The 20,542-nt window shown below is 47.8% G+C and overlaps 4 protein-coding genes across 4 annotated transcripts; all 4 read left to right on the top strand.

Moving 5' to 3' along the window:
* Positions 1–230: 230 nt before the first annotated feature.
* Positions 231–3,455, top strand: MICPUN_92955 (predicted protein; the record flags this gene model as incomplete). The annotated part of the gene is made up of 1 exon (XM_002507516.1): positions 231–3,455. One exon carries the CDS (start codon positions 231–233, stop codon positions 3,000–3,002), a length of 2,772 nt encoding a protein of 923 aa, XP_002507562.1. The 3' UTR covers positions 3,003–3,455.
* A 407-nt stretch (positions 3,456–3,862) lies between these two features.
* Positions 3,863–5,314, top strand: MICPUN_55103 (predicted protein; the record flags this gene model as incomplete). The annotated part of the gene is made up of 1 exon (XM_002507515.1): positions 3,863–5,314. One exon carries the CDS (start codon positions 3,863–3,865, stop codon positions 5,312–5,314), a length of 1,452 nt encoding a protein of 483 aa, XP_002507561.1.
* Positions 5,315–6,882: 1,568 nt separating this feature from the next.
* Positions 6,883–7,848, top strand: MICPUN_78283 (predicted protein; the record flags this gene model as incomplete). Its single annotated transcript, XM_002507514.1, has 1 exon — positions 6,883–7,848. One exon carries the CDS (start codon positions 6,883–6,885, stop codon positions 7,846–7,848), a length of 966 nt encoding a protein of 321 aa, XP_002507560.1.
* Positions 7,849–11,145: 3,297 nt separating this feature from the next.
* Positions 11,146–11,562, top strand: MICPUN_55099 (predicted protein; the record flags this gene model as incomplete). The annotated part of the gene is made up of 1 exon (XM_002507513.1): positions 11,146–11,562. One exon carries the CDS (start codon positions 11,146–11,148, stop codon positions 11,560–11,562), a length of 417 nt encoding a protein of 138 aa, XP_002507559.1.
* Positions 11,563–20,542: the final 8,980 nt, after the last annotated feature.

Here is a 20,542-nt window from a genome sequence, read left to right as displayed (position 1 = left end):
GTAATCCATAGATCCCTATTATCCTGAACATTCCATAGATCTTTGCCTGATCATCGGGGGACGTTGCTGCTGCACCACAATGGAGCCGTTTTGGAGGGCTCCGAAATGTTCCTTGTATATTCCCTTTGTCCTCTAGCAGCATTGTGTCGCAACGTTGTCGAAGAAGTGGTCGTTCTTTGCCTCTTCGTAGCTCACGTATTTCTCCACCGACCATTTTCAGAGAAACCGCTATGCCGCTGCGCTTAGATATTAAGCGAAAGCTTGTCCAGCGTTCCGACAGAGTTAAGGGGGTGGAACTTCATCCAACAGAACCATGGATATTGGCGAACCTTTACACCGGAAACATCTACATCTGGAACCACCAGACAAATTCTCTGGTGAAATCATTTGAAGTCACAGAGCTACCCACTCGTGCTGCTAAATGGGTCGCCCGCAAGCAGTGGATTGTTTGTGGATCGGATGACATGTTTGTGCGCGTCTACAACTACAATACCACGGAACTTGTCAAGGCATTCGAAGCACATAATGACTACATTCGATGCGTGTCTGTGCACCCCACCCTACCCTATCTCTTGACAAGCTCAGATGACATGCTTATCAAACTTTGGGACTGGGAAAACAATTGGGTCTGCACTCAGATTTTTGAAGGGCACTCCCACTATGTGATGCAAGTCGTGTTCAACCCCAAGGATACTAACACGTTTGCTTCGGCCTCACTCGATCGAACGATTAAAGTCTGGTCCATTGGTCAGAGTAGCCCAAACTTCACTCTCGAGGGACATGAAAAGGGCGTCAACTGCGTTGAGTATTTTGGTGGTGGTGACAGGCCGTACCTGATTTCTGGTGCTGATGACAAGCTCGTAAAAATTTGGGATTTTCAGACAAAATCGTGCGTGCAGACTCTTGATGGGCATGCTCACAATGTGTCTTCCGTTTGCTTTCATCCTGAACTCCCCGTTATCATATCTGGCTCAGAAGATGGCACTCTTCGCATCTGGCACAGCTTAACATATCGTCTCGAAAACACCCTGAATTATGGTCTGGAGCGAGTATGGGCCATAGCTGTGATGAAGGGATCTAACTCAGTTTCTGTGGGTTATGATGAAGGGACCGTGATGTTTAAAATCGGTCGAGAAGACCCCGTAGCCTCCATGGACACAAATGGCAGGATAATATGGTCAAAACACAATGATATCCAGACAGTCAATGTCAAATCTTTACCTGCTGAATATGATATTCAGGACGGGGATCGGCTTCCCTTGGCCATCAAAGACCTCGGCAGCTGCGACTTGTACCCACAAAGTCTCATGCATGGACCTAACGGTCGTTTTGTGACGGTGTGTGGAGATGGTGAATACGTCATCTACACAGCTTTAGCATGGCGGAACAAATCTTTTGGAACAGCTCTGGATTTTGGATGGTCAGTGGATTCATCTGAGTTTGCTGTCCGCGAGTCGCCATCGAAGATTAGAATTTACAATCAGTTCAAGGAGAAAACAACTTTTCGCCCACACTTTGCCGCTGAAGGACTTTATGGTGGAGTTCTTCTGGGTTTAAGATCGACAGATTTTATTTGTTTTTATGATTGGGCAGAGTCTCGAGTGATCCGTCGTCTCGACGTGAGTGTGAAAGATGTTTGGTGGTCTGACAGTGGAGATTTTGTGGCGATCGCAAGCGACTCGTCATTCTTCATTCTTCGATACAACGCCCAGAATACCACGGACGCACTCCAAAAAGGTGATGTCGATGAAAACGAAGGTGTTGAGGATGCTTTTGAGCTGCTGATTGAAATTGGAGAGATCATTCGCACTGCGGTATGGGTAGGTGATTGCTTCATCTACAACAATGCAGACTGGCGTTTGAACTATTGCGTGGGAGGAGAGGTGACCACTATCTTTCACTTGGATCGACCTATGTACTTGCTTGGATACCTTGCCGCGCAGAGCCGTGTTTATCTTATTGACAAGGAATTCTCTGTCGTTTCATATACTCTGTCATTGAGCCTGATTGAGTACAAGACGTTGATTTTGCGGGGAGAGGTCGATGCTGCGGAAGAGCTTTTGCCGACGATTCCAACAGAGCAGTACAATAACATCGCTCGGTTTCTGGAATCACGTGGGTTTGTGGCAGATGCACTGCGAGTTGCAACAGACCCAGACTATCGATTCGAGCTTGCCACGCAACTCGGAGAACTCAGTATTGCTCGAGGAATCATCGAAAACGAACTCGCATCATCTGTGAGCGCCAAATGGAAGCAACTCGGAGAGCTTGCAATGTCTTTGGGTGATATCCACCTTGCTTCTTCTTGTCTCGTCAATGCCGGCGATCTTTCTGGTCAGCTACTTTTATGCTCTGCTTCTGCTTCTGCAGTAAAACTTGAAGAGCTCGCCACTCTTGCTAGGCAGTGGGGTAAACATAACGTTGCATTTATCTGTCTCTTTCTCCTCAACAAAATTGATGATTGCATTGAGCTGCTATGCGACACTGGGCGCATTCCAGAGGCTGCATTCATGTCTCGCACATATGCCCCATCGAAGGTTTCGAATGTCGTGGAGCTCTGGAAAGCTGACCTTGCTCTTGTGAACAGGAAGGCTGCAGATGCTCTTGCTGACCCCACAGAGTACAAAAATTTGTTTCCCAAATTTGATCTTGCTATGCATGCTGAAGAGAAAATTCGATCAGTTCCGGCTAGTTCAAGAAAGCTAGCCCGCTGCTTTGGAGAACATGATAATCTTCCCGTGTCAAAAAACCTCATCGAAAAGGTGGACGAAAACATAGAGGTAGATGTTGTTCCCAGTGACGTTGATGATGCGACGCAAATTTGCTCTTTGGACACTGTCAACAGCAGACCTGTCGCCACGGCCTCCTCAAATGCACAGCTAATGTCAAACAGTTCAGTTGTCGGTTCCAAGGTACTAGAACCAGTCGAAAGCGCACCGGCTGGCGAAGCTGTGAATAGTGACGGCGATGACTGGGGGCTTGACGAGAAAGACGCAACCTGATCCCTTCTCTATATTGTTTGGTTATGCCTTTTGAAATTCAATGTTAAACCTGCAAAGGTTGGTATTGGGTAGCCGACATGCACGGGAAAATATATCACAGCGCCGTGAGTTGGACTGTCATCTGAATCGTGATTGGGCTGGACCTCTGTTGTTGCTGCCGTCCTCTGAGGTTGAGATCGTCACTGTTAATTCTATCAAGTCGACGAAAAAGATCATATGGTTTCCGTGACGTGACTTGCTCTTCGTTTGTGCGCGTGTGAGATGACATGGAATGCGACTCTGCTCGTTGTGGCGGCGTTGCTGTATGGAAATGATGGATCACTGCATGGGATGTAGCGTCAGCTTGGGCGGGAACGGTGATCTGATCATTCCGATCTTTTTATTTTGAGAAGATAATGCTTGTATGTTGGGGTTTAGTTTTGATTTTGATAGAATACTTCGAAGCTTACGATCATGTGCAACCATGTCACACTGCCCGTGCGTTTACAACCAAGTCTCCCTTTGAGCCAGCTTAGCACGCAGCCCAGCGTGCATGCCATCTCGACTAGTCAGACTCCAGTTGATAGAAATAGAGCTGTGCGGCCCAACTTGTTTTGGTGCAGATGCAGAATTATGACCTCTCATATGGGGTACGAAGGTACAAAAAAATCGCGCCTGGGTGAGTGGTTCGCTTTGAAATCACGAAATTTGATAGGCGCGCATCCCATCTCGCACGACGCGACGCCCCGACGACCACGACGACGGTCGCGACCACGACCGCACGTGCCCGCCGCGTCGCGCGACGCGGCTATGCCGACCACTTGGGGTCGAACCCCAAAATCAGTGTTTGCAGAAAACCATACCACCACAACACTCGCCCCATGGAGAATTTTTTTATTAACCGTTACGAACGAAGGTACGAAGTAATAATAAGGTACGGGCGCGCGTTACACGCAGCCTCGTCGCGTCGCCTAGGTACTAGACCCGTCCATGGTCGAAACCCTTCCATCACCGCGAGCGAACGCAAGCGTGTCAACGCCAAGACAGGTGTCACTCAGGGTTGTGTTCTGGGGTCAGCCTTCTTCTGCCTGGCTATCCAGCCAATCATCGAAGAGGCGCTCGCGTCCACCTCCGTCCAGGGCGCACACGCATACTGCATCGCGGACGACATCAACCCCGCGGGCGAACCCGGACAACTCATCCAAGCTGCCATACGCCTGCAAGAGAGCCTACGACTGAACGCCGACCTCACCGTCAAGAAAATCGACATCCTCCTGGGATCGCAATGCCGCCAAATCGACACCACCGAGCTCACCGGAATGGACGGCCAGATCAACATCATCAATACCGCCGGCGTCGACGTCGGCCAGGAACGCGGCGGCGACTCCGGTGCCCGCATCGTCGGCGCCCCCGTCGGTTCCCCGGAATACGCCGCAAAGTTCGTCGCTGACATCGTCGACAAGCACCGCGCCCGCCTCGATCACATCGCCAAGTTCGGCGAGGCCGGCCATGCACAAGAGGCGCTCCTGCTGCTGCGGCTATGCGCCTGTCCAAGGATTACCTTCCTCCTCCAGTGCGTTCCTTACAACATCGCCCCCCAAGCTTTCAACGATTCCTACAGGGACATTCTCGGCGCGTTTGGACGCATCGCTGGCATGACCGAAGAACTCGACACGGCTGACGAAGTCACCCGCGGACGCATCGCCCTGCCCCTCAGGCACGGCGGCCAAGGCCTCACCGAAACCTCTCACATCGCAGACCAGGCCGCGGTCGCCAACTGGGCAGCATGCGCACCGTTCCTGGCCAACACAGCCCATGCGCTCTCTGACATTGCCAACGAGAATCCAGGCCCGCGCCGCAGCGCACGCAACGCCGCCGCCCATCGTCGACGGGAACACAGCCAAAGCGGCCCTTGCCACGGACACATGCGGCCCGCGTGGGACAGAATCCGCAACCTCGGAGACGAAGAGCAGAAAATTCTGGCAGCAGCGGTGCATAAGGAATTCATCCCGCTCGTGATGGACACGTACGGACGGATGGGCAAACCGTTCCCCAACCTCCTCAAAGACGTCGCCGCACCCACCGCCCACCGAGCCTCGGGCAACGCCAACGAGCGAACGCAAGCCATCTACGACTCCATCGACCCGCCGAACGAGCTCCGAAACCGAATCCACCTTCGCAACCTCGCCCTCGTACACGTCGCGCTTATCATCTCGCTCATGCAAAGGGTCGCCGGATCGACCGTCACCAACGACCGCCAGCACGGCGCTCGTGGCGGAATGTACGGTGCACACGAACACTACGTGCAGCCGTACCCGGTCACGAACTCCTAATTTAGGGGTTTGTTGGTCGGGATTCGTGGTAAACACCTAGATTCTCAATAATAACCCGTATCAAAAAAAAAGTAATACGAATGAAGGTAATATAACTGGTAATATTATAAGTAAGATTAAGGTACGTACCTTATTATTATTAGTCTATTAGCTATCTAGCTAGTCTACTTGTACGAACGAATAATAGACTAATAACTAATCCGTATGTAGGTGCCTGCCTCCCTGTGAGACTGATGAACAGGAACGTTCGGTTCGGGAGGCTGATTTGGGACGAGTCTCGATGAAGCTTCGGTGAAGCCTCGGTGAAAGACGCTTTGAGAAAGGCTACTTATTATGGTTTGAAGCTGAATTTTCATCGATACATCGGTCAACTTCGACGTCTACCATCGCCTCACCAGAAGACGCCTTGGCGTCGACTCTTCGTTCACAAGTGGCGTGCGTGTGAGGACGACGACTACGTGCACGCCAAGCGCAACGATAAGGACGTCCCGCAGAACAGTCGTCGTCCAAAGACACGGAAGGCATCGCACAGTTTTGTTTGTTGTCAGCAATAAAGTAACAAACGACGACCGTACGGTTGTTTAGTCTATGACCTTTGCAAATGATCGAGCTCTCGACCAATCAGAACACGAATAAACGTTACATAGTTCCAAAAAAGTTGAGGTAGAATGTGGTACTAAATGTGACTTCGTCACTGGCGCTCGTCCCAAATAATGAACGAAGATACACGAAGCAAGGTACATATTTAAGTCATATTTATATATCTATGTACGTACGCACGTATCATATGAACGTACGTACGTATATATATAAAAATACCTTCGAACGAATGAAGGCGTATTAATATATATTAAATATAGATATATATGTACATACATAAGTCATATATACATAAATACGTACATATATATACGTACGAAGGTATACCATATATGCCCTATATCGTTGACTCGTTGATTTCGTTGACTCGTTGACTGTTGACTAAAACAGGGTCGCGCGTGTTTTTTTTCCCTATGGCGCCCTGTGAGGACGGCGAGCGCGCTTGGCCGCTTGCAAAGATGCTGCTCGGCGCCAAACTTTGAGTCAACAGTAGTCAACGAGTCAACGAAATCAACGAGTCAATGAAATCAACGAGTCAACGATAGATATAGGGAAAGTGGTCTATATTACGAATCGATAATATTCTACCACGAATGAAGGTAATACCTTGCTTGCTTCATTCGAAGGTACCTTCACTCGTTCGTAATACCTTCGTAAGTGTTACCGACCGAGAGGCAACGCTGACTTGCGATTGACCGGTTGTGGCTGCGCTTCTTCACTCACACCCGGAAGTGGGTGTCATTTTTGGACCTTCCATAGCTTTCCGAGGAAAAGACGAGCCATATATAAATTTGCGTCGAACGTGTCCACAGCATCATCCACGAGGATAGACCATGAATGCGCCTTTCACGTTGGGAGCGGCGAAGCTAAACACTTGCATCCGACCGCAGGTGGATATTTTCAGGTGGTCAGGAAACCGAAGGCACTTCCGTCCTATACAAACGATCACGAATAGTGCAAGACAAGAAATGAGCGCTCGAGAGTCTCGGAGGGAAGGGCGACCCATATATAATCCAGCCTCGTATCAGGATATTTGCCTTCACGCAAGCCAGTCTGTGTTAGATGGTCTACGTGACGGTCTTAGGTTGATGGAAGTGGAATTCCCATCCGTACCTGGTGAGGATGCGAGCTACAAAGCAGCTTCGGATGTTTACATTGACCTGAATATTCAGTATGCCCTCACGATTTTCAATAAGGTGTACAGGGAGACTGGTAAAACCTGTGAAATATTAGTTCCCGATGGTCCTGAGTATCGTCGTGCCAAGAAGGTTTTCTTGAACTCTTTGGAGCTCTCTGATGGTTGTGCGCTTAACACTCTTGATGGGAAGAAGACAGAAAACATCTGGAGTTTTTTTGATAATACTTTTAGTGGCAAAGGACTTCGGACGCGCTCAAGTACTGACGACGACTGCCAGGGCTTCACTGCCGATATTTTTGTCGTTGTCAACCTATCCACGGTTGACCTGCCTGGCACGGAACATTTCTTTTCCCTTCTTTCCGACAACAGGCCACTGGTGTTTCTCAACAATGAGCTTGACACGTTGCGTGCAGATCTCGGCCTTTTCTCTTTTCCTCAGAAAGATCTACACTATCGTTTCCTTTCGAAGATAAAACCTGTTTACTACCTGCGAACAAGGGCCTACTCGCGCACCATAAGTGTGTCTCCTTTCGTTATAAATTATTCTGGGGCAATTTTCCGTGAATATCCAGCACCGTGGCAAGTCATGGTAAAGCAAAACACGGGCGAACTCGTCTGCATTGCAGAGGACGAAGACAGGTTTACGCTTGGCGAAGCAAAGCAAGAGATGCTCACTGCTATCGGATTGAGCGATGCAGACGGTTCGCCACTAAAGACCCTTCGCTCTGGATACAAGACTAGCACCTGGTGGGAAGAGGATAGTGACATGGAGCAATCTGCAGCCTGGAGAACTTAAAAGTAGAGCGATAATCGGATTCTGTAGGTCATCTTCTCAGCTCAATAGGGATTTCCCTTCTCAGGTAATGGAGCTCTTCGACTCCAACCCAACGTTGAGAGCAGTGCAGGGTAAGATTTCAGTACCTCCGAAAAAGTGGTCATTTGCCATATCCCGTCTTTTACGAAGGTACGAAGGTATCATTTTATACATGAAATGCTAAGTCTATTTGCACGGGGGATGAGGTTGAATGACGTGAATACTTTCATCACTCGTTTTTTGGACTTCGCCTCAGCAGTCGATCATGCAGCTAGCTAGCTAGTACGAAGGTAATATGCAAGTCATCAGGAGATGTAAATTGGTTTATCGGAAAAAACAAGGCTTTCTCGGTTTGAGCTCAAATTTGTTAAGGTACCTTCGTATCAAATAATTCAAGGTCGTTGGTCTAGCCAGTAGTGACATTTTCATATGAGAACGAAATAAATAGGCTACGAAGGTGTAACATACCATCGGGCAATACCAGCCACTTCCAGCCGGTCGTAAAAGTTATGGCCAAGCAGAATGGTGTTTTGAGAATATAGACCAAGAAAATAGACTGAGAAAATCGACCTGACAGAGTAAAACCTTGAGCAGGACAAATTGTACCCTGCCCGTTTTGTGCTAGGGACACCATCTATCTATATTAATCTCCACACAGGTCGCTGAACGTGTTACCCTTTTGCACAAGGTGAAGGTACCTTCGTACCTTTGTACCTTCGTATTCTTTAGCGCTGTGAGATTCCAACATCACGAGCGAACGAAGGAAATCTCGCTCATCACGACACGACATCTCGAAAGCTCGTATGTCACAAGTTTTATTGAAGTCCACCAGCATGCGCCACTTGTCTGTGCAGTTGGATCAAAAAATCAGCATACGACATGGCTCCTGCGCCCCCGGCACCTCTATCCTCGACCAACAATGGGAATAAAAGGGCCTCCGAGGGATCGCCTTGCCTGATCACTGTCAGCGTGCAATGACATCCATTTGCAGCCCTTCGTCGTATCTCGCCGATCACGCCACACACTTGCTTACTGAGCTGAATCCCTTCCACCAGCGTGGGCTCGAAGTCTACATCGGGCTTTGGAGGGCCTTGCGCACCGAATACTGCATTTAGAAATCCGTGATCCAACATTTTTCCGAGCCAGAGCAAACAATGACGTCCATCATCAACAAGATACGCGCCTCTTGCGTCAACTCTTTCACCTGCCAGCACCGTTCTCGGAGGCATCACGATTGCGCCAGCCTGATTTGGGAAACCAGCTTCTGGAGGCATGACGTGCAAGGCATACATAGCGGGATAAAGCCTTCGCAATATAGCCTCAGTAGGTGCAGACATGATTTCATATATCGAGTGAATGCGTTCGTCCACGTTCACATCACGCGTCTGTCCACGAAGCGCAGCTGACTTTGCTGCGCATAGCGTGAAAAGCGGCACCAGTCGCATCCGGTCCGGGAAAATGAGGCAGTTGAATGCCCTTGCCGCACTCGTATTGAGCAGCCGAAACTCGCGCATCGACTGTGACAGTTTTAGTTGCATGAACTCCCTTGCATCTTGCAAGCGTGCAGTGAGAGCGCGCTCGACGGCGAGCCTTGTGAGGAACGCACTCATTGCACCGCCATCAATACTCCGGAACATATACGCAATGTCTGGCACGACAGGCACTGCCATGGTATGCACCCGGATTCGTCGCTCGCCGTCTGCATTCGTGTACAACAGCGCGCACTGTAGGTAAGATACGCTGCCGGTTGGTAGCTGTTCATCATGCGCAATTTGCACCGCGTGTGCAGCATCAGCATTCGTGGCAGGAAGTGCGAGGAGGTCCATCGAACGGACGAAGAAGTGACCATTGAAAGAGGAAACCCTGAAGCCCTTACTACAACGCACCCTGCAGACTGCTTCCCACGCGGTAAAACGCGTGAGATTATGCCTGAGCTCATTCCAAAGTTTCAATCCGTCGCGTTCAGGTCGAAAACCTGGATAATGGTACAACTGGCCACCTGTGTACCGACACAAGGTGGAAAGTGACGCGAGATCGCCATAAGGTGATGCCGTAGCAAATATATCCACACATATCTGCTGTCTGGAGCATTCTGCCGCCATTTTCTTGAAGAAAGGGTCTGCAGGAGCTCGTTCCAGGTGCTCCTTGTCAGTGCCAGCGTTTCTGTGATCGTCGCCGCGGTTCAATAGGCGACCCTGTCCTAAAGATGGCAAGGTGCACTGAAACATCATCAACTTTCCACCAATATGGTTCATCGCCATGTAAGCTGCCTGCACCGCGGGGCCCATGCACGAGTCCACTTGCGAGGTGGCCGCGAATGCACTGGGAAGCATGTCAAGCAAGGCGTTGACCGCACCCCGCGAGTCCCCAAGGTTGACCAGTAGATCTTCTGGCGCCGGACAAAACGGGTCATCGAGCTCGGCCACCACCATCATCTGCGGTGTTATGCTTCCAGGCTTGAGCCCATAAAAGTGAATGGCATTGTCGTAAGTGAGAAAGCCCACATGTGTACGCTCACCTCCTGGAAGCTCGTCAAGGGTTTCCTTCACTGTATTCACAGCTTTCGCCAAGAAGCCACTGGACACCGCGTTGGCAGAGACATCAAATGCGAAGAAATACGTCGGAGGCATCGGCGGGCGGACCATGTACTCCTGACTTGCGATGAACTCTACCGTTCCATGCCTCAACTCGGGACGCTCTGCAATGTCTCTTCGTGTCCCATTTGCGTCGAGCGTGCAGAAGTAGTCGACCGGTACCTCGTTCGGCAGCTGGCACACATTGCAACGGAACCTTCGACCGCCGTCGATGAAATGTACGAACGGATTGACATAAGTACGGCATCTACGGCACCGAACTATGCCCGTGCTGCCAAATTGCGCTGTGGGAACCTTTTCTCCAGGAATAAGTGGGCGTACCATGCAGCCAATAGGCAAAGCAAATCTCTGCTTCAGTGCCTGGTTGGCAGGCAATGCGTTCACCGTGAGGCGAAGATATCGTGGATCGCAGCTTAACTCACTATTTGGCACCGGAACGTCGTCCCCAGGACGGGGAAATTGGCTTGGATCCGCGCCATGGTCCCCCATAGACCCACCGCCTCCGAGCTGCAATGAGGAGAATTCTTCCACGAAAGAATTTTGCTGCGTGGCTGCCCCGCTTGCCAGACCACTTGACTGAGGCAATCCTGCATTGAAGCCCGCCGTCGTTCCCGTCGTGCTCATAATAGCAGGCGAAGGAAACGCGCCATGTCCCGACGAAGCCACCCCAGGGTACCCTCCTAATATGGCCGGGCCAATGGAAGAAGACGTCGCGACGCCCACTCTTTGCGGTTGTGGGGGAGCCAATACCGGAGGCATTAATGGACCCAGGCCGCTGTTAGGGGCAGACCTCACTGAACTTCCGCCTTTGGTAAAGTGTCCCAAGGGGTCTATAGGTCGATCGGGAAGTCCAGGATGTTTGAGTGATCCGGGCAAACCTCCGACTCCGAGGTTCGCCATCTGGACGGTTGGTGGGGCAGTTGGCTGGGCAACCCCTCTTGAAAGCGGGCCACTCGGAGGTGGTCCAATGTGCTGCAGTCCTGGAACAGGTGGTGAGCCCGACAAATTTGGGAACGACGGTAGCATCATGCTACCAGGAGCGCCAGCTTCGCCCCCCCCAGAGCTTTTTGGATGCGCACTCGTGGACATCGGGCCGAGCTGAGGGACAGCTTTCCCTCCAACAGGAGTTGGCCCCATTCGAGAGGGGCCAGCACCCGGAGCCCCCGCCACTATCGACGCAGGGGGATGCTGTCGCCCGGGATCCGTCGGGGTTCCTGTGGATCGTCCTGTTTATTTATACGAAGACGGGCGATGGTGCGGTATGTGAGCAAGCCGACTCCGAGGGCTGACGAGCACAGCGTTGGGGCCAGGTCCCGATACAGATTCCGTGGTGGCCAGGGCGGGTCGTGAGTTAACAGAGCACGAGCTGATCACAAGAATCGAGGAGACATACCGCTCATTGTAGGAGCTACCGGTTGTTCGGTTAAACCAGGGCGATTGTGATTCGGAGGCGGGTGCGCCGCTCTCTAGTTCATGCGCGCGCGGGCTGACTTCTGGGGCACACGGCCGGCGGAAACGTTGGCGAACCTTCACGGAATTTAAGTGTTGGAAAAGTTATCTGGAAATGTCACCATACATGTATGCACGATCAGTTTTGAAAATCCGTTTAAACGGATGTCCGTTCTCGTTGATTATTAAACGAAGGTATCCATAGTAACAGTGTATAAATAACTACATACGAAACTCATACGAACGAAGATATGTATGTGGACATATGATAGTATATATATGTGTACGTATCCATACCTTTGCTTCGTATTACTAGCTAGCATAGCCGAGCGATGTTACACCACCTTATTAACTTCCATATAAATAATGTAACAATCACCTACCTGGTATAGTTTTTCAAGGTCGAAGGTTTGTCTCGTACGAAGGTACATTATTATTGTAACACTCACCTGGTATCGTTTATCAATCAAGAACGATAGTCTATCTGTTCCATACATTGTTGACATTTTTGACACCATTAAATCAAGAACGATGGTCTAGCACTACATATAGTTGTCGACATTTTTGACATCATTAAATCAAGAACGATGGTCTAGCGCTACATATAGTTGTCAACATTTTTGGATTTTTAGCTCGAGAACCTTGAGTCAGCGTCTCATAGTTGTCACATTACGTTTACTCATATAAACGGGTATTTAAATAGGGTTGGATATTTACATTTACATATTTGATAGGGTGACGCAACGACCTAAAAAGATGTAAATCAAGCCTTTAGTACGAACGATAGTATCGTGTATGCATGCATGCCTCGCGGCTATGCCGACCACCCAGAGGACGAATTCTCGCACCACACGATCACTCACACAGACGATTGATTCGACCTTTGGAGAATTTTTTTAAATACCTTCATTCGGGGTATCCATATATACCTTCGAAGGTACGAACGAAGGTACCTTCCTTCGAGGGTAACGTACCTTGCTTGCTTACTTGATTGGTATTTTAATATATATATCCATACCTTCGTACGACGAAGGTATCCATACATATCTTCACATTATTATACCTTCGAACGAAGGTACGAATAATAATGAAGGTATGTGGGTATGTAGATATTTACACTGATATTTATATATATATGTGTACCTTGCTTCGAAGCTAATAGATACGTAAGTGATACGTACGTATCCATATATATACGTATATATGTACGCGTACGTAGTAGACTAATCTTAAGGGATTTATTTATGAACGTGCGGGAAATTCGGCAATATTTCCCCTCAGTTGCGATGACTCGACCAGCCGACAGTTCTATCCGTGCACGATAGGGCAGAGCATGCCGGGACTCAGTCATAAGTCGATGCCTGCCTGTTGATCTCTTCTTTGACTTCGCGCGCCTGCTCGAAATTTCATCCCAACCTTTTCCTAGCTAAAGGGGATGTCAAGCCGAGTTGAGTTCGGGCAGGACACGGAACAGTTTTTCCAACGCTTCACGCTTATCGAACAGATCGGTGTTGGAGGTATGGCCGCATCTTGCCTCGCGAATGTATTTATATTACAGTTCGTGAGTATCGACAGGTTTCGCAACAGTTCATAGAGGCCTTGATCGGCTTAGCAACGAGTTTGTTGCAGTTAAGGTAGTAGGCTACAGAACCTCCGAAACAAAGAGGCTTACAGCTCCTTCCAGGAAGTAGACAAGACACAGTATTTTCCTTCGGACAGCAGTCTCGAACGCGAGGTTTACATTCTCTCAGAGGCGAGATGATTGCTTTATAAAAAAATAGTCTACTGTCTCAGCTTGGTCCGACATCTTTCCTTTGATCAGGTTCAACACGAAAATATAATCCGGTTAATCTGCACATACGTTGCCCCAACAAAAGTATTCATCGTGACTGAGCTTGCCTCGGGCGGAGAGCTGCTCGAAAGGTGAAAAACTTGGATTTTCGTTCGATTGGGATCGTCAACCTATTGAGATACAGAATAACGAACGCCGGATGTTTCTCTGAGGATGATGCGCGTGCGGTTGTTTCACAGATTTTGAAAGGTGTTGAATACCTGCATCAAAGAAATATAGTGCACCGCGACCTTAAGGTGACTGCAGCAGTGCATATGACATGTTTTAAAGGATTAACATCTCTGATGCAATCACCAGCTCGAGAACATTATGTTATCAAACCTGACGCCTCAAGCCAAGGTAAAAATTGCTGATTTTGGGCTTGCAAGGTGTGTCGCAAATGTTTTGAGAGAGGCATACAAGTTTACAAACGTGCTCATGAATGCTAGGTATTTCACTGATGACAGTCAGTTGCGAACAATCTGTGGTTCTCCACTTTATGTTGCGCCAGAGATTCTGGACATCGGAACAAATTCAGAAACGGTAAAAATCAGTACTTTAACAAGCCTTTTCCAGCACCTAGCATGTCCTAATGTGAAAAGACGCGCAGTACACCCCTGCAGTTGATATGTGGAGCATTGGCGTTATTGTATATATCCTTTTGACGGTTAGATATAGCTACACTGTTTGCTTGGTGAAAACTATTGGATGACGATGCTCTGGAAAAATCATAGGGCAACTCACCATTTGATATTGAGGATGAGCAGGTTCGTGGAGCTCACCAAAGTTTTCTGATGACTCACAAGTCCCAGTTTAGACCATTGACGCGTACATCTTCAGGTTTTATTTCAGAAGATTCGATCAGGGGAGTACTCCATGGATGACTACCTTTGGAACCACATTAGTTCAGAAGCCAAAGATTGCGTGCAGAGGCTTTTAACAGTAGGAGCTAACCTTAATCATTTTCGTTTCAGAAAGTCACATAGCACTTGCAGGTCGACACAACAGCACGAATGACGGTGAACGAAGCCTTAAAGCATCCATGGATCACGGCAAGCTGAAACAGATCATTCTTTTAAATATTTTTTCATGATTCGTCCTTCCTTATCACAGGGAGCTCGCACTTTTCATGGCATGCATTCGGCAAAGCTGATGGAGGTGAAGAGGAAACGATTTGTGGTATGCAGCTTACTGCGAAAATGCCAGGAATCTTTTGAAATCCCGCGTTGACTCATCAGGAAAAGCTCAAGAGTTTCCGCATGGTTCAAGAAGAGCAGATGTTTATGAAGCATCAGGCGAATGATATTGATTCTGGAGCTACATGACACGCAGTTAAAGAAGGGTTTTCAGTGCAATAGCAACTCAAACACAAGCGCCAGTCAACAGCAGTGAGCTGCACACATCAGTGCGCTATAGATTTAGTTTCCAGCAGCCACTGTTAGCGTGTCTGACCTATATTCTTGTTGCGAATGAAATGTCATGTACGTGTAAAGGCCGGTTTCAATCTCTTCAATACTGGGGGCTTCATCAGTGCGCTTTGTTCGCTATACAACAAACATGTACGCCGACGCGCCGCAAACATGTCGACCGCTGAGGATGACTTGCATGTCGGATTCCCCGTGAGCTCGTGAAGGTGAAAAGCACCGTATTTCGGCTTCACTCACATATGCAATGTTAACTTGAATACTTCCGAACTTGCACCTCAAATCCCATGAGTTGAAAAACCCAGATCCACGTAGATGAAGTACGGTACCACCCCTGCAGTTTTTCAACGACTAACATCCCAAGCGATGATGCAAAAATAATCAATCTATATACCTCGCAGTTCCCCGTTTTGGTGCAAGTGATCCTACAAGAGCACGGGCGAGAAGTGTGTAGTGTAAACCGGCCTGCAATACGTACACCATGAGAGCCACTGGACGTTTTTGAAATGATGTTTGAAGTTTCTTGCAAATCGACGTTGATCACCTCTGTTCGGACACCCGACGATGTCGATGAGGACAATATCGTGAGATCAACCGAACCATGCTGCAAGTTAACGTAAGGCTCAGAACAGGAGGCTCACGTGCGTTTTTGGATCAGAAACAGTATATTTTCCTTTCAAAAATTACCTTTAGCACCATGGGAACATCACAAGTGACGATTGATGATGATATGAAACGGGCAGATTGAGATATATTCCCAAATGAGCAGTGCAACTTGTATACATCATCATTTATCTACAGCAAATCACAAAGAATTAGTCAGATCGAGATAACATGACAAGAAATGAACTAATGAACTTGCAAAATTTTTGCCAGTCAACCAGGTCATATGAGCGCCTCCAAACGTCCCAACGGCTGGATTAAGAGAGTCGATGGTTGGCGGCAACATAGAAGTGAACGACACTGATGAGTCAGAATAATGATGAAATTGTAACATTGTGTTGGCGATGGAAATAGCCTGGCTAAACGGTGTCATAAAAATATTGGGTTTTATTGGAACTGTATTCTGTACCGTGTATCTCGCATTGATTACTCTCTCTGCATCCAGGAACCTCGAAAGGGCGACTCGACTCTTACGTTCGGAAATGCGGTGCTCTTCTTCTTCGCGATCGCGTTTGTTTCTAACTGTGTCTCTAACGTGGGCGACGTGCATGTCCTGAACAATTGTGAAGTCGACCTACAGAGAGAATGAAAAACTCAAGGCTGGCCTCAGTCAGTCGCCTCGTGAAGCTTTCCTGATTCATTGATATTTGCAAGTGACGTCCTTCACGTTGCCGAATTTGATCCGTGCAGCTCATTCTGAGTTGTTTGGCCAACTGAATCTTTTGATCATCAAACTTAAAATGTCCTTAAAATGTCCTCTCACCGCGTCGCAGATATGATCCGACCCAAGGAACATATATTTCCCAGTTTGCACCACACAGACGCCGATTGATCGGTAAAGAGGGACCCTGAGTGAATTATATTCAGATTTGATGAGATCGAGGAGTGCAATTCCGTATGATGCGGAGAGCAGCGTTATACTGCAGATGTGTGTGCGTGTATAAAATGTTCCATGCTCTCATTGCCGGAATCATTAAAAAGTCAAAATGATAGCGAACCTTGGAGCTGCACTTCGAGATCAGATAGTCGCGAATATTTTGCTTCCTCTGTTTTGAAAGCAAGATTAAGTGTGATGGTACAAAACTACTTAAATCATTGGGGAGACCTAGCAAGTGGAGCGTTTGGCCTTCGGACAGCAGGCCAAGATCTGGATTTGCTGAAATGAAAATACGAGATGTGGAGCGCTCTGCATGTTCCATAATGGAAATTTCACACTTCATCAGTACAGAAGACGTCGATGCTCCTTCAACCAGAATGCTTGGAAGGCCATTTGAGCGACAATAGTACCCGTCTGACAATCCACTGCCGCGTATCTGTCGAGGAAGGAAATGGTCTCGCAAACTTACAGAATCGTTGTTTTACTCTTATTACCGTTACAACCGTTCCACCGCTTTTCATTACTTTTACTGGATGCACGTCATTCAAAGTTGCATGAACTGAATTTCAACAAGATTAACAACGAAATCCAGCAAACGCGCATCGGTTTAAGTTATATTTTAGTTAATCCTACCATATTGAAACAAGATACCAGTGTCAGAAAAATCGCGTCCGTTTCGAGTCACTTGTACACTAAAAAAGCTGCCTTCGAGCGACGAAACTTCTAAACCCACTATCGATTCGTATCCGACTTTTTCAAACCCGAATGGTAAAAATATTTGGTTCCCGATTCTGCGAAGAGAATATCAGCGTTGGAAAAGAAACTGACGAGTGAAAGCCACATAAAAGGCCATACCGAAAACGGGTGCGTGAAGAGTTCAGATAGTCTGGGCCTCCTATTTTAAAGATGGTGTTGGCCGATCCTTTTGACGGGTATAAGTGAAATTCCGGCAGCGCATCTGTAAAGACACAGCTGAAGAGCTCCACTTGCATCAAAAGCACTACTGACAACAGTGTCCACCGCTCAACAAAGCAAGGCTGATGATACCAAGCCGTTGAAAAATGCATCTTCAGAGTTTGTCGCAAAATACAACAGTTTCACAAGTAGTTCTCCTTGTATCGCATATCCGAAGCGCTGAACGGTGCTCTCGCTACCGGAAGCGGTCAGGACACGACGTTAACGCCGCCGTCCAATATGCATTATTGGAATTAGTCGTTTGTCATCGATTCCGCTGGACGTATCTCGTCGCACGCGTTGCATGGAACCTCCCAGCCTTCGAACCAGATAGTTGTGTTTCGCAGAAGGAATAATCATGATAATAACTGGTATATATATACCTTATTACTTCGAAGGTATTCTGGATTTCAATCAGGTTGGAACACCTAAAGCGATACCTTATAATAATAAGGTATCGCTGTAGGTAAACGATGATGAGTCTGAGTTTAACGTTGGAACGTGAATTTGATAACTATGTTACACTTATATATGTTACCATACGACGATTAAATCAATGGTACCTTTAGCTCCAAAGTTAAAGGTGATAACTTGTCATTTTATAATAAGTTATCGGCGTAAAAGTGTTCCAACCTGATTGAAATCCAGAATACATATATATATAAGTCATATGTACATACGTAATACCTTCGACATATTATTTACCTTCGTATTACGTATATATATGATATTTCTAAGGGATAGCACGCACGTGTATGGATAGAGATTATCATGTATTCCATACCTTATTACTTCGCTTCGTTCATTCATTCGTCCCTTGCATTGCTTGTATTCCATATATCCAGATAGATATCATATATATAGCTAATAAATAATGTGCCTTCGTACGTACATACGAATCGAAGCATACATATAGTCTATGTGTAATACATGTAACAAATCAAGAAATAAAGCAGGCAGCAGCTGGCAGGCTGGAGTAGGCTAATTGAAATAAGGGAAAATAAATAAAGCTCGTGGCATATTAAGCTTCATTCGGTAAAAGTTACCTTCATTCGTACCTCGTGTTTATTATTATCGAAAGAAGGTATTTAACGTGGGATGTTGTGCATCTGCGTTATGAATTTTTTTTTTAGAGGGAGGGGCCTGCAGCGCGTGGCATGCTTCAGGAAATTGATGTAAATAGGGAGTGGCCGACGAGCCGCTTCGCGGCTGTTTAAACTCTAAACCCTGAAAGCCCAACCCCAAACCCCTAAAGACACGGCGAGGACTCTAAAGATACAGCGCGCCGCTTGTTACTCGCGCGTCAGCGGCTATGTGAGAGCGCATCTTGCTCATGTTGAAAACCGCTCCTGTCAGCGCGTGGCGCGCGTCAGTATATATATGGGGAAATCAACTCATCAAGTAAGGATGACTTGTACCCCCCAAAATAATCTTCAACACAGCAGCCATGTTGTGCATAATAATCTGTCCTTCGGACTACAATAAGAAGGTGATAGTTACGGAGGTAGCTTTGCGCGTGCGTGGGCCGACGGGGAGAGGTTCCTGCGCATTTCCCTCCTGGTGAGGTCGCTTTGTAGTTTACCCGGACCCTACCGCAAAAAAATGACGGACAGACTTAGTGAAGGGCGAGCCGCTATCATCTTCATCAGTAGCTCCCAAGGTTACGATTCTGCTTATTAGTTAGAGCGAGCTAGTGAACGTCGTTTCAAATGTCGGAGGACGGTGAGTAGATCAGTCAGTCAACCGCGAGTCTCGGCAGTCTTAATCACTCTGTTGTGCAACTGAACACGGCTAGGTTGGACCGTCGTGGGGAGAAAATCTTGCCGTAGGATGAACTCTGCAGGTAAGTCAGTGGAATTGATGGTTAGAATCGCCTGCAGTCCTCCAGTCCCAAGCGTTTATTGTCTTTGCGAACATTCTTGAAAGTCGCGCCTCTCTTTTTGATTTGTTTTGCAGCATTCGCAACGCTCAAGGCCCGGATAGATGCAGACGTGCGCCCCAGCGAGGACGGTCCCGGTGTAACGCTAGAGCGCACCATCGATCTGTTAAGGCGCTCCATCTCTCAGCTCCGCGGGGCAAAGTTTGTCAATACCTTTCTCGAAGACTTGAAATTTTCTGGGGTAACCAGTTCGAATACAAACCTAAGTCGTTGCATCATTCTCGGATTAGGCTCGCCTTCGAATTCAATTGATGCTCGCTTGCAGCTTTCTTTCGCAATAATCTTACTAGAACACTTTGGGCTCACTTTTTCGGCCGTGGAGCTTTATGACCCAGTGTTTACGCCAGTTGATAAAGAGCTCGTCGGGTCCCTTCATAAGATCTTTGGATCTATCGTCGATCATCCGAACCAACCGAATAAATCTTACAATACCAGCAACTGTAGTTCAGAAAATTCGACACTCTTAACAAGGGAAGAATGTGATAAATATGCTGGTCCAGATGCTCAGCCCACAAAAGACCCGACTTTTTGGTTCATGCCACACTGTGAAGCTGTCCTGTATGAAAACGTGTTAAAGGCAAACTGGGTAAATCCAGGTGTTCTTCGATCGCACATCTTTCTCGGAAATAACTTTCAGTCATACACAGAGAGATGGGCTCAGAGAAAGACAAGTAAAGGTTGCCCACTTCATATTCTTTCGGCGGCAAACATTTTGCGTGTATGCGTGAAGATAAAGGCAGATGGGAAAACAGCACCGCGCGAGTTGGCTGCGTTTGGTGACACTAGTGTGCAGATTATCGGTGGAGTTGGTGACGTTTCCCTCCCCGCGGTGGAGTCAAATCGCTGTGAAGATCTTGAGTGACTTTGCTTGTATTCACGAATAGTGTTACGTGAAAGAATGCTCACTAACTTTCCCTCCGTTTTGAAGTAGGATTTGGAGCTCGC

Source organism: Micromonas commoda, chromosome 1 (assembly GCF_000090985.2).
Source record: "Micromonas commoda chromosome 1, complete sequence".
Taxonomy (NCBI): Eukaryota; Viridiplantae; Chlorophyta; class Mamiellophyceae; order Mamiellales; family Mamiellaceae; genus Micromonas; species Micromonas commoda.
Note: the sequence above shows the minus strand (reverse complement) of the source record. Positions and strands in the feature narration are given on the sequence as shown.